Genomic DNA, 15,242 nt, shown 5'->3' on the forward strand with positions numbered 1-15,242 from the left:
TTTTCTATCACCTATCATAACGGACGAAAAATATTAGGAAACAAAAATTATATGATTTTTTGATTAACGTATATTTTGTCAAACTTTGATTGTATTTCTCAATCAGTTTTTGAGTTTCAGTTTTAATTAGATTTCTAGTCTGTGGTTGATCACAGGTAGCTAATTAATAATACTAGCTTTTGACATAATATTGAGTTTTTTAACCGACTTCAAAAAAGGAGGAGGTTACTCAATTCGACCGTATACATATTTTTTATGTATGTTCAGTGATAACTCCGTCGTTTATGAACCGATTTTAATAATTCTTTTTTCGACGGAAAGGAGATATCCCTAGTTTGGTACCATGATAAGGAAACCAGGATCTGATGATGGGATCTCAGAGAAATCGAGGGAAACTCTCGAAAATCCGCATAACTTTTTACTGGTTGTACCGATTTTTAATGATTTTTAATTTAATCGAAAGCCAATGTTTATCATGTGGTCACATACAAATTTCATCGAGATCTGATTACAACTTTTGGAGTAATCTTTGATAATGTGTATTTACTTGACTAATTTTTCGTCTACCTACGTTGTATTACTTGTCGATATTATTGAAGTCGGTTTTTCTTCGTTTGCCTGCAAACACAATTATTAAGACAATAATGTTTTCTGTACTAATGGTTTCAAGGTTTATTTTTTGGATTACTAAAATTGCTTCAGCCTGTAGCCACTCCGCTTCATCCTACTGCTTTCCCTGTAGGAGAAGGATCAGAGCTTAATCCACCATGCTGCTCCTATGTGGGTTGGTGGAAAACATGATGATTGTATATGTGATGAATTGTGTGATGAAGTATTTCCCCGTTGAATTGTTTTTCCGATTCTTAGAACAAAAGTTGAACCAGCCCTCCTGTTCTAAATTGATGAATCATAACGACATACTTACTCAGAAAACTGTATCTGCGGTACTCAGCGTAGAAAGTGAATCCACAAATAAAGGATAGAGTTATAGTTACCAAATCAATTTTCATTTGTTATGTTTTAGAAACAAAACCTATCCTAGTTCAGATATATGAAATGACAATCACGAATTTGGTAATTTAAACTCAGCATTAAAATTTTTGCAAAGCGTCGGTTTTTTGAAGTACTGTTTTAAACTTTACACCACTTTTTTGACCTTATTAAATAACACAATAAAATGTCGATGTCTGCGTCTGTTTTTATAAGATTACTTTTAAACGCTTAAATAATGAGGTACATGTATAAATGTTTATGTAACACCGAATACATAATTGTATATTAATTAAACATAATGCTATTGCGAAGAAACTATTATAATTAATTATTTTATTTTAGTTTAATAATGTTTTGTTATAATTTTCCAAATTATAGATTAATTTTAGATGTTTTTTTTTCTATGTAAAAAAAAATCTACCTTTTCAGGTGAGCATCATTCTCAGTTTGGCGTTAATAGCATCTACGGAAGCATTCTTCCTGAAATGGGGTTCAGATTCAGGGTAGGTTTTAAACAATCATTGTACTACTTAAAACAATATTTTTTTGGCCTTATTAGGCAACAGTGATTCTAAATGTTATAAGTAAATATTATATTTTAAATATTTAGATATATGAAAATTCCGTACATACAAATAGTAATATATATATTATATGTATTTAACTTTTTTAAATACTACAACCTACTAAAATTAATATGTTTAATAAATAATTATTGTCAAATATTTATTATATAATATTAGGAATTTAGTGTGTAATTAATATACTAAAATTATAGTTATTGGTGAATATTATTGCAGTTTTAATAATGTTAGCGGTGGCCTCGATATTGTTTTGAGTAGTACATTTACAATTTTTACTTAGGTTTAAACCTTTCACAGGTGCTTATTAATAATACCAACGTAAAATTTAGTTTGTAAAACTTATATATTATTTTATTTACTAAACATTGTTTTATAAAAACAGTGCATTTGCGAAGAGTGTTTATTTGCTTGCGATATTGCCTTTGCGACTTATTTATTTGTATCTAATTTCGATGCCGTTCTGATGACGATTTGCATGCTAAAATGAAACCCATTGTTACAGCAGCCAATCGTCACAGAAGTCCTGGGTGCAGCCTGTATCACCGTACAGATATCAATACATGTACCCCTACGAGTCAAGAAAGATCTATCAAGTCCAACCTCAGCAGTATTCTCAGCCTGAAATACAAATGCAACATAACATGGCACCGATACCGATAAGCGTGCCCGCTGGAGCGAGCCTCACTCCAGTTTCCCTTCAGCATGTTCAACTTGTACCCTGCATGTGTCCAGTGGCGCCGGAGGAAGCTGAGAAGTTACAGGAACAAGCCGGAGCAGGTCCCTACATCGCCCAAACTTACTCCCAGTCTTACCAAATTCCTCAGCAAATGACAGTCGCCGACTCTCCTAAGACGACAACTAAACAGTAAACTTTACATATACCACCAATGATACGTGTGTGTTATAATTTATTTCACTTCTCTATTTATATTTACATAAGACTGATAGATTTAGTGCGGTCGTGTATTATTGGTAATAAATTAATAATAAAATAAATAAATGTTTTTTTTTATTTTATTTTAAATTTTTCGTGTCATATAAAACAAAAACAGATTTTTTAGAAAACTACTGTTAAATATAACGCAATCACAAAAATACAGTTCAATAATGATCATAATTTTTATTAAAATAAGAGGATAATGAGTATGGCTTTTGTGTAATAAGTGGCTTTGGGTGTTTTATTTTCACAATGTTCATAAAAATAGAACAATCCGTATACGTCTCACCAAATACCATAGTAGTGACAAAATGTAAGTGAATGATTACACTTTTCTTACGTATCTGCGTGTACGTTGTTTTTTTTTTGCAGAAACGTGGCAGCCGATAGAGGCAGGAAGTTACGTCACTACTTTCATTGTGTTCTAGATATCAATCGAAATACGAATACCGCGTGTAATAATCGTAACTATTACTTGTAAGTTACGAGGAAATTGAATGATTATTTGATTTATATTCGCAATCATTCACTCTATTAGAGTTTGGCAAAGTATTTTACTACTGAAAATCTTTATTACTTTGCTATTTTACAATTATTTAAAAGCTTAACGTACTTCTATTACAATGTTAAAAAAATATTATCTTAAAATTTGTCGATAACGTAAATATGTAAATATTTTTAAAGGAACACATGATTTTCCGAGAACAGAAATAAAAACCTGATAATAATAATGATAAAAAATGCTTTACATTACTTAAGAGAGAATACTCGTACTTGAGGGGTGTCATTTAGCCGTGACTTCTATAAGGTTCAGTTGCTTCTCCAGTCGGGCTGCTGGAAAATTTAGGATTCTGAGCAGGAAATTTCCTGCTGTGCCCTACCTCAGTTACTACAAACTTGACGACGTGTATGCATAGTTGTCACAGCAACTAGCCGACGTGAACGTAAAAATTACTGTTTTCAAGCAGTGTTGTATTCCTCTTGATGAGTAAGGTGACCAGAGCTCCTGGGAGAACTAGAGATAGGGTCGGCAACGCGGTTGTGATGGTTCTGGTGTTGAAAACGTCTATAGGCTACGGTAATCGCTTACCATCAGGTGAGCTGTACGTTTGCTTGCTGATCTAGCTATATATTAAAAAAGTTCCATGAAGTTTACACGCAAGAAGCTTTCTCACCTTAGAATAATAAAACGTAGGCACTCATCCTTATTTTTACAGTTTCGATTATTTTGGCAGCACATTACATCAATCTAGTAACTGGAAAGTTTTAATATCTGCACTTATCGTACGTATCGGCTACTTCTCCAAACTAATAAAAGTTGCAGATATAGCTTATAATAACTAGGCATCTGAAGTAAATATGGTGAAGAAAATTTATTGCCATTATTTTAAAATAAAGCTTGAGACGAGTGATTGAATGAGAAATGAAAAAATTATAATCATTACAGCCTATAAAGTCCACTGCTGGACATAGGCCTCCACAAGTTCACGCCAAAAACAACGTGAACTCATGTGTTTTGCTCAGGTATGTATTACTTTTTTGCACAATCCATAAATTTATATAATATCTCTGTAGATCTGATTACACAGTATCACTTTTATTTACTTTGTAATAAAAATAAATAATGTACTGTGTGGCTACGGTACTAAAGAATATAGCCACCCCCTCTCTTCCCGTGGGTGGCGTAAGAGGCGACTAAGGAATAACACAGTTCCACCAAACCTTGGAACTTGAGAAGCCGACCGTTGGCGGGATAACCGTCCAACTGCTGGCTTTGAAATACACAGGCCGAAGACGGGCAGCAGCGTCTTCGGTGCGACAAAGCCAGCCCTACGGTCACCAACCCGCCTGCCCAGCGTGGTGACTATGGGCAAAACACATGAGTTCACTTTATTTTTGGCGTAAACTTGTGGAGGCCTATGTCCAGGCAGTGGACTGTATAGGTTGTAATGATGATGATGAATAAAAATAAATATTAAACTACAGTACACCATATAATTTATAAAGTTGACATGATTCAATACAAATATGACGTGGAGCTTAACTTATGAATGCTATGTTGGTATTTATTTTCTAACCCGAAGGATACTCCTGGCAGATTAAATTTAACCTTCAGCCAAAAATCGCGATGTTTGTCGAATAGTACACATACTTTTTATAGACACAGTTTCTATTAAAATGAACTACATATATACAATCTAGCAGCGTATTAATAATTAAGTAGTCAATCATACATATTTCCTAAACAGATAATGGTTTTAATGGGCTCCGTTTGTTTATTATGTAATAGTATATTTCATTACAAGTGTGGAAAAAGTCTGTCATTGCAAAGAGTTCCGACAAATGTCTACCCGAGCCGAGGCGCAGCCGAAGGCGAGGGTTGACAGTCGGAACAAGTTGCAATGACGGTTCCGCACGTGTACTGAACGACTATTTTTAATACAGTTGCGAAAAAATGAAGCAATTTAATAAAATAATAAAAAGAAAATTTCTGAAAAAAAAATGGCGCCAACCGTAGAATATAAGAAGAGTTTTTTTCTTCAACCATTCTGGTAGGCAAAGGGAACTATGCCCATACAGCCAAGTCTTCAGTAGAAGTTTTTTATTGATATGAAATGGAAATGAAATTTAATGAGATGAAATGAAATGAAACCTAACCAAACTCATTCAATCAAATCATTAAATCTGATATTGAAACAAATTAGTAGCTTCTTTTTAGAAATATACGTATTTGCATGAATCATAAAAACTTCTATGAATTTTTTGAGTAAAAACTTCATGGTTGGTTTTTCTTTTTAATAGACATTATTTTGACAGTTAGGAAAGAGAACGCACGAGTTCGGGAAAGGTAAAAAAAGCACGAGTATGTGAGCAATTCTCAAAATAATGCTGAATAATTTTTATTTTGACTTTAAAAAACAAAATGACAGTATCCTACTTATTAATGTTTCCAATTAATAAAGAAATAATCAAATTTGACTATTTTTTATAAAACTACCTTATTTATTTAATATTTTTTGGAAAAAATATAAGTTTTTAAGACAATGGTCTAAAAATGTTCTTATTACGTTACCGAATAAAATTCGTTAAAAATGAAAACACGTAAAAGTTTGCAAACCTTTTTAATAAATTTTAAATATTTTAAATGAAAACACAGACAGAGAACGGAAAACTTTAATTATAAGATCAATACTTTAGAAGAAATAGACCACATTTTGTCCATTTCGTTACCTTTGGAACACCTGCTTGGAAAAATTTTTAAATTATTAAGTTCACAGGCAGAATCTCAATCATTTTTTAATTAAAATTACAAAATAAATCAACAATCTATGCTGTAACACTCTTAATTATTATAAAAAATTGTTAAATTTTAAATATTAATAGAAGAATCGGTCATCTCTATCAGGACAATAACAAAGTAGGAACTTTGGTAACACAACAAGAACTTATAAGGCTGAGTATATACAATACACAATTCAAAACAATGTTTTTATTTAACATAATTCGAACTTAAGATTGAGAATGATGTTAATTAGCTATCTTAGAAATCACAAATTTTGTTCGAGCATAGTATTTTAAATATATGTATATGTTGAATACTGTACTATCAATCACATTTCACGTAAAAATTAATTATACTTATTCTAAAGTAAATAAATCAAAAATCCTTATAGGTTAGTATATCTAAATCACAAATGGAATATCAAATAAACTTAATTATTATTTATTTAGTTATAATTATGAAATCATTATCAGGAATCAGGATTATCAGGGGAATTCAGGAAACCACACTCAGAACCACAACAAAAAATCGTAGAATTTAACCCTAGAACCCGATTGAAGTGCCACCTACTTACTGGGTCTAATTGTTAATCTAAGCCATCTACGACCCACTTAAACACAAAAAATCATTGGAAATCGGACAAAAGCTTATACTTTGAATAAATGTGCTACTCAATGGTGAAAACCCCATCCAAACACAACGTACATACATACAAACATACAGGTCAAACTGAGAACCTCGAACCCGAGAAAAGAACTAAATACTTATAGACATAAAGTCAAAAATAACCCTCCCTTATATTGTGCTATAGTTGGGTAACAATGCAATGTAGACTCTGCCTTACGTTTTCCTATTTTGTTACTTCATATTCTTCTTATACATAATCAAACAAAAGTAACCAAAGAGGAAGTAACGAACATAGACCAGAAGTTTCATTTCATCTATTTCTACAATAAAATCTGATAAAATCGACTGTAGGTGATAAGATATCAAAAATGTATTAAACAATTATCAATTCTTAACACTATAAACATTAAAAATTATAAACTTACCCTTGTTAATACAGTTACAAAACAAGAAGAAAATTTTGAATCCGGCGCGCACCACACAATGAAACGTATTTTCAAATAAATTCGAAAAGTGGATGCAATGCTAATTTTAGATTTTCGTTCTTCTCAAATGTTGCCGGTGCACAGAAAAACATAATCTACTAACTTGTTTTTAAATATTTTCCATAAAACACGTAACAAAATAAGAAAATACAAAAGGAACTTTTTAAAGACATGTTATAAAATATATTTATTTTTAAAATATGCAATGTTTTTCGCAAAATTGTATATTCGAGTGATAAATTGATAGTAACAGCGTAAAATAGCATCATAAAATTAAATGTCAGCCCATAATATTAAAAAAAAAACTAATAGAAAGTCATACACTGCTAAATGGGACACATCACTCTCCATACATTTGCACACTCAATAGTTTATCTTTTTTTGTTTTTTTTCATAAATTATCAATTTGTCATAAGAATGAAAGCAGGAATGTAAACAGTAATTCAGTGATTTTATTTATTTAAGTATTATCTTGAACATAATATTATTCTACCATTTAAAAAAATTAAGTCAATTTATGGGACAGCAATACAACGATCATTCAGCATTATTTTGAGAATTGCTCATGTAATAGACCACATCCCGAACGCTATACGTCCCTGCAATACGCCACTTTTTGAGCAACTATATTAAAAAATGATATTTGATTGAATAATCATCTGACAACTCATGTTCTAATGTTTATTTACTTGTCATTGATTGGTTAATTAATTGATAATCTTTTAAGTTTCATTAACTACATGAAAATATATTCAATTGACGAAGCCACTACTTAGTTCCGATCAAAATGCTTAAGACAAACTGGAGCGTTATATTTAAAAATAATAAGAGATAATCGCGTGTAATTGAAGTTCAAGGAAGACCACCATGATAATTGATGTTCCAGATGGAGTATGATTCAAATTACAAAATAGCAATTACATCAGTCATTGACATAAAACATTTAAAATTTAAATAGATCGGAAAATCAATTTAAAAATTCTAGAAAGATCATCTAGCGTTCTAGCTATTTACGTGTGTGTGGTGGTAGGTTTCTAATGAGGGATGGGCGGGTTCGTATCTGCTTATTTGTGTGCCATATATAAGTATTGACAATTGCATCGGCTTTCATTGTTAAATCGTCTTCACGTGCAGTAACATTGCATCGTGTAATAATATCGATTCCCGCGGTGCCGTCGCGAGCTTTTCCCAGTTTTTTTAGTGGTGCTTTCATTTACATTGTTTGTACACAATAGCTACCACTATGGATTGCCGTTCGGTGGTATGTTCGGTTTTTACACTTATGCTCGATGCTAATTATTTAACTATTAACTTTCAATTTTCATTTTGCTTGCGGTTTTTATTGTGTTTGTTTGTTATCGGCGATTGTATAAATAATTTTAAGAATATGATTTAGCGCTAAAAATTTGTTTTAGCATCGTAGTAACTAACATCATGTTGGTGTGGTGCAAAAAGATTTAAATTTTCGCATAAAGTAGTCATTATTTGAGTCGTTTTGTAATTCCGATAACCCAAAAGTTTATATAGTTAACAAAAAGGAAACAAAAATTTCCACGTAAATCATAATATTAAGTCGGTTCAAATTCTCTAACTAATTTTGATGAATGATAATGAATGCAGTATTTTTCTCACACCTGACTAGGTACGAGGATTCAGTGTTTTTGTTTATTTTATAGGCTGTTTTAAATTTTTATTGTACTGGATCAACTATTACCACCCCAACAACGATAAAATAAAGTGTAGTAACACTATAAACTCAAGAAATTTATGTTTGTTTTCTCGTGATTTTTTTTTAATTCAACGCGGACGAAGTCGCGAGCACAGCTAGTCTAGAATATGTTTTTAGTGAAGGATGTGACAAAAAATTGTAATTTGATTATGGAATAAACACGCAATACCCCGGGATTCTATGTGGTTACGGCATTAAACAATATAGCCACCCCCTCTCTTCCCGTGGACGTCGTAAGAGGCGACTAAGAGATAATACAGTTCCACTGCTACCTTGAAACTTAACAAGCCGACCGATAGCGGGATAATAAGACGGGCAGCAGCGTCTTCGGTGCAACAAAGCCAGCCGTGCGGTTACCAACCCGCCTGCCCAGCGTGGTGACTATGGGCAAAACATGAGTTCACGCTATTTTTGGCGTGATCTTGTGGAGGCCTATGTCCAGTAGTGGACTGCGAAAGGCTGAAGTATTAATTTTTTTGATTATATGCGATTGTCATTTTGAAACGGATGATATTTCGACGACGTTACATGCCCAAGATCAGGAGTGGCAACGTCACCGAAATATTTAGAGTTTCAAATGAGAATCGGTAAGTCCCGTAGAATCAAGAGTGTTAATAACGACCGTGGGCGTTAAAAATGTATAACAGTATCAAATTACGTGGTGGTAGTTTTGTACACATTTTAAAACTTTTTTTTTTTAATTGAAAGTGATTTACTGATATTTTTTGATAATAGATATTTTAGAATACCTTTTCTTACCGTATACATATTAAATAGCCAAAATATTATCACGTTAGGAAAATCCTGTATTCAGTTAAATTTGTAAGGAAATAAAAATTAAAATAATAAATATCTTGTCTATATATTAATACGTGAAACAAAAACTATGTGTGTAGTTTTTACGAAGGAGTGCAGAATGCCAGTATTTTTTTAAATTGTGAATAAATAATAAATTAAATCAACAAAAAAACTTTACACACACAACCGTGTATTTGACACACAGACGTTTATATACTCTTTTGTTTATTATTATAGAAGTATAGTCTTTGACAATACGACCTTAATAATACTCAAACTTATAATTTAAAATAATTATGGTCGAATTTCGTCCAATGAGCGACAACTAGTAAGTTATATTTATTTCGTAATGACGTATTTTTTATTAATTACTAAAACCAAAATATTTCCATCTGTGTTAGCTTTTTCAATATTTTTAAAATAATTTTGTAAAAGTAGTTAAAATATTTGTACTTCTGTGTACTTCAATAATATATATTTTCATTAATTTTTAGATAACGCTAAACGACAACGATTTCATTATAATAATTTTGGATCTAAGGCTGCTAATTATTAATTCATAAATATCATTTGTGAAATAAATTAATCCGTAGGTATAATATTAGATTCGAATTGTAGATTTAATTGACATTTCAGACCGAACTCAACTTTAGTATCTGTAACACACACACAACACACATACAGCTATCAAAATTATAAGTAAACAGTTATCTAAAATATGTATATATTATTTATTTATATATTATAATAGTTAAATTATGCTTGCTCAGTGTATCTCCTAGAGTTGACGTCTTTTTAAGTTAGAATTAAATGTCGTATTCATATAGATATGTATTTCCACAGCTACTTTTCTGCCTGGCCGTATTTCTTGCGATCCTTGTTACCAACATTGAAGGGTGAGTAATTCTATCGTAACTGTTCAAATTTTTAGACCTTTAACAACGACACTTCATTTATTTATATTGTATTTAATCGAATCTACAATACTTTCTGTGTAATTTAAGTTAGTTTTATTCAATTTTTATCTATGCAAATAAATAAAATTGAAGTGTCTGTTTTTAATATTAAAATAACCGCTTTTGACTAAATGCATATGGATGTAAACACGATACATATACCAAAATTACATATTTTTTTTACAATTTCTGTCTGTCTGTTTGTTCCGGCTAATCTCTGTAACGGCTGGACCGATTTTGAAGGAACTTTCATTGACAGATAGTTAATATAGTAAGGAGTAACTTAGGCTACTTTTTTTTTAGAAATTTATTTATGTTGTAACGCTGCGGTCTGAACTAATTTTTTGTTGAATTCCACGTGGACGAAGTCGCCAAACGGGCACAACTAGTTATTAATAAAAACAAATAAATATTACATATTAAGGAACTAGAACAATAATTGTGTTTGCTCGCAAACGAAAAAAAACGATCAATCACATCGACAAGTAATACAACGTAAGTAGACGAAAAAAATTAACAAACACACGAGTCGTCACTACGATTTTCGAAGGTTTCCTTAGATTTCTCTGGGATTCCATCATCAGATCCTGATTTCCTTATTATGGTACCACTATTGGGAGTTGGGTATCTCCTTTCCAACAAAATAGGAATTATCAAAATCTTTTCATAAACGACGAAGTTATCCCCGAACATACCTACATAAAAAATATATATACGGTCGAATTGAGTATCCTCCTCCTCTTTTGAAGTCAGATAAAAATACAAATGTCTAATAATTTTATTTGTTGTTAACAAAACGTAGCTATCTTAAAAATTCTGTCACATTACCCAATGTGTCAATTACGTCTCCTTGCATAAATAATTGTGTTGATTATGTGTTATTACCGTGTCAATTTCACTTCAATACATATAATAAAAATGTAACGGATCGCTGTCTATACATATGAGAGATGTATGAAAAAAATATATTTGGACCTTTATCAACGCAAATAGCACCCAAAACAATTATTGCTATAATTTTTGTCTGTTTGCCTGTGCGTTTGTTATATTAGTATATTGTGGTAAGCTTAACTTTACATTTAGTGTTTGTTTTATGTCAATCGGTTAATAAATAAAAAAAGTTATACCAATTTAAAGAATCGAAATCGCAGGCACTGCTAGTATTAAATAAAAAGAAAAATTATATTACAAATGTGAATGATAATAAAAAATTGTATATTTTGAAGGCCGATAATATTTGCATACTTATGACAGCGATACAGATTTATTAAAACCTTTGCGGTGAGATTTTTTTTTAATGAGTTAAGATATGTAGTACTGTTTATGATTACATAAATAAAATTAATAATATGGCAGTAAAGTTAAACTTTAATTTAAAATTTTCATAACAATTGATTGTTTTTCTTGTAACCGCATTGTAATCATTGTTAGGAAAATGTTTAGGAAACACTTGACCAATTAAATAAAAAAAAATCACTGCACACCATTTTCTGCGTGCTTTGTTGCAATCAATTAAGTAACTATTTAATTCCTAAACTAATCAAACTAGCATAACTACAGCAAAATGTATGAAAAAAAGAGTAAAAAGTATATATATTTATTGTATGACAATGTTATTCTCAGAAAAGAAAAAAATATAGAAAATAAGATGAGATCAGAATTTACTAAGCTTCGTCAAGAAAGCCAAGGTGTATTACATAACATTTGTTAACGACCTGAAACGTATAAGCTACGTTACATTTTCACTTTAATTCAAGTGCGTAGTATTTTTCGAGTCATGACGCAAGACATCACAAAACCTCTTTTTAGATGGGGAATTGCAGGTTACGCACCGCCAGTCGCCACCCTAGGGTGACGGGAGTTTGGAGCACCCTAAAGTGCAATGCCAGACTATCCACTAAAACTCACATCTTGTTTCCGCTGGCACTTTAGTGGGGATGCTCAACCTTTCCAAGTCAATCCCTCCGCCGTCTGCAGGAGGGAGACGAAGTTCAGGAGTCCCACCACCTGAGTTCAACGTGACAAAGCCCCTAGTCTAATAAAGTCTAACAAAGAATCCAGAATTTCTGGATGGATGTTTGTCACTGCATGAGTCACAACGACTAAACTTATTGTACATAGATATCGAGAATAACACATAAACTACTTTTCAACCGACATTCCTGCCGAGTCGCAAATTAAGTCATTAATTAAATAAATTCATATTTAATATTTAGACATTGCCATCTTGTACTATGTAAAAACTATAAATGCTCAAAAACATCACGCTACGATCCATATTAACGAAATTTCAGGTATAAGTATAAACGCAGGTGAAAACGCGAGGGAGCCCTAGTATCTATACAATATTGTAACGTGCAATAACAAGGAAATCTTGAAATCATTGGCCTATGTCGGAAACATTAACTTTTCAAACGCAAATAAGCGTACATTACTGTTATAAAACTACTAGCGGGGTTATCGTTAACTGTTTGTTCCTAATCACGTAATACACATGTAACCGTATCTTCACGCACCTATAACTTTAATAATAATATAATTAATGTAAAACTTTGATTAATAGTTACGTGAGAATAATTGAATTTAATATTCTTTTTTGTTAGATACGTAAAAAAAATGTAAACTAAAAAAAGTCGTCAAACAGAACAGAATAATTTATGTAAGCCTTGAAGTACTATATTCTTTTAAAAAAACACAGCCAAAAAAATAATAGTCATACTACAAATTGATCCAAGCCGTTAGATGGGAACTAAATTAATTAGAAGTTGAATACATTTGTTTTTCAGACGAACGAAAAAGGTGGTCATTCACGTGCCGTATAAGGTGAAGAAAATCAAACACACGCACACCGTTTTCAAGACCATACATCACCATCATTCGCATCATGATCATCATGACTACCATGATCATCTTGAACATCTCGATGAAATACTGCCGGCGGAGGAGCACGAACACTTTCACCACATGCATCTTGATGAGCCGCCGATCATTGCGCCCAATCATCCCATACCAAGTATTGTGTATCCGGAAATTGGAATTCCGGAAATAGGAATTCCGGAATTTTTACCAGACGCACCTTTAGATCTTCCTCTAGCAGGTTTACCAGATGTTCCACGTGAGACGTCAGTGAAAACAAAGCGGCTTAAAATTCCTAAGTTCAGATTGGAATAGGTAACTTCACAATTTCTTTTTTTTACGGGTCTAAGTCGCTACTGAACTAGGTACAATTAATTTATAAATTTGGTAATATTTATTGATAAATTAAATAAATTTATGTTAAAAAAATAATTTCTTTGTAAAATTGAGGGAAAATAAGATTTACGTAAATGATATTCTTAATTTATTAAAATGTAAACAGAAATAACCGTGCTAGAAATGTTTTGGAAGAAATAAATTATTTGAATTTTTACTTCGAAATTATAACCTTGCCTAAAATGAATCAAGGAAAAAAGTTTGAAGAATAATTATCTATTATTTTCAGGACTACATTGAACAACAAGCCCCTGGTTTCATGCTTCAGACTGTTCACCTAGATATCTTTTGGTGTTCATAACATTGTGTGGTGCATAATAATAAAACCAAAAAATTTGTACAAACTTAGTAGTATTAACATAAATTAAAATATTTAAGAATCGATTTACGGTATTTCTGACTTTATGCCAAAGACTGTTTTCTTATTAATAATTAATTTTTCTATGCTTGTAACTAATTGAATTGTTATTAATTGTTATTTTAATATTTTACTTGTAACGCCAGCGCTAGTGATATCTATACACGCTATGCGAAGTTATTTTGTTTTGTTTACTGCATGAATTATGAAAGAATCTATATAAAAAAATATTTGATGGTTTGTATGCTTTTATTGAGATAAAAAAACAACAAACTTAAAAATAAATTATCATCAAAACTTCACAAACTTCTCATGATATATATAACATCTTTATGTTTAATACAAAAATTCCTTCCCTTTAAGCTGCAATCGTCATCACTTCGAGAATTAACACCAGCGAGAAGATTGACATGCAATATTAAAAGCGAGATAAATTCATTCTGGAAACAGCCAAATACAATGCCTTGCACATTTCATCATTTCATGGATAATATCCTTCAAAACGGATATTTTTGTAAAAATAAATAAATTAGGAAACAACCAATATAACTTTAAAATAGAACCACAAGAGAATCACACAAAAAAAAATTGAAATAACTCGAACTAACTGTTTCCTAGTAGCAAAACTTTTTGAACATGGAACTTATTACCGAAATAATTATTTTTTTTTCATGAATACTCTCGTATTCATAAAAAAAATATATGTATATTTTGGTATTAACAAAGATTCAAAGATATCATATTATTTTTTTCTAATGTTTACGCGAATTTCACTCATTATAATGAAACAACTTTTCCTCCTCTGACCATGGTTGCTGTAAAGTATCCAAAACGTCGGACATGTAAAAATCCTAATAAACCGCGATAAAATCCGAAAAAATTGTTTCATTATAATTTTATCAAATTAAATGTTTAGGTATTGTTTTTGTTAAAATACTGAACTTAACGGATAAGTGTAGTCTTAGTAATATACGTATTCACGACAAATATTACTGCGGATAATATTATCATGCTGATAAATATTTAAATAAAAAAATAAAAAATATTTAATTGACTATTGTAGATATCACAAGAGCTGACGAGTTCAATTGTTATTTATGCTTAATTACAGTAACGTTTTATAAAAAAAAACTTGTTTTATTCCATACCACCAAAAGCACTTTTTGCACAGCAGAGTATACACTGCACCAAGTTTTATGAGCCCATAAACGTTCTAACACTGGGCTAAAAGTATCTACTT

At 31.2% G+C, this 15,242-nt stretch overlaps 2 protein-coding genes across 2 annotated transcripts; both read left to right on the plus strand.

The window, feature by feature from the left end:
* Positions 1-797: 797 nt before the first annotated feature.
* On the plus strand, positions 798-2,563 carry LOC123668872. The gene is made up of 3 exons (XM_045602564.1): positions 798-944; positions 1,423-1,496; positions 2,080-2,563. The coding sequence occupies exons 1-3, from the start codon at positions 798-800 to the stop codon at positions 2,444-2,446; spliced, it is 588 nt and encodes a 195-aa protein (XP_045458520.1). The 3' UTR covers positions 2,447-2,563.
* Positions 2,564-8,152: 5,589 nt separating this feature from the next.
* Positions 8,153-13,563, plus strand: LOC123668873. The gene is made up of 3 exons (XM_045602565.1): positions 8,153-8,167; positions 10,280-10,332; positions 13,179-13,563. Exons 1-3 carry the CDS (start codon positions 8,153-8,155, stop codon positions 13,561-13,563), a joined length of 453 nt encoding a protein of 150 aa, XP_045458521.1.
* Positions 13,564-15,242: the final 1,679 nt, after the last annotated feature.

Source organism: Melitaea cinxia, chromosome Z (assembly GCF_905220565.1).
Source record: "Melitaea cinxia chromosome Z, ilMelCinx1.1, whole genome shotgun sequence".
NCBI classification, from domain to species: Eukaryota; Metazoa; Arthropoda; class Insecta; order Lepidoptera; family Nymphalidae; genus Melitaea; species Melitaea cinxia.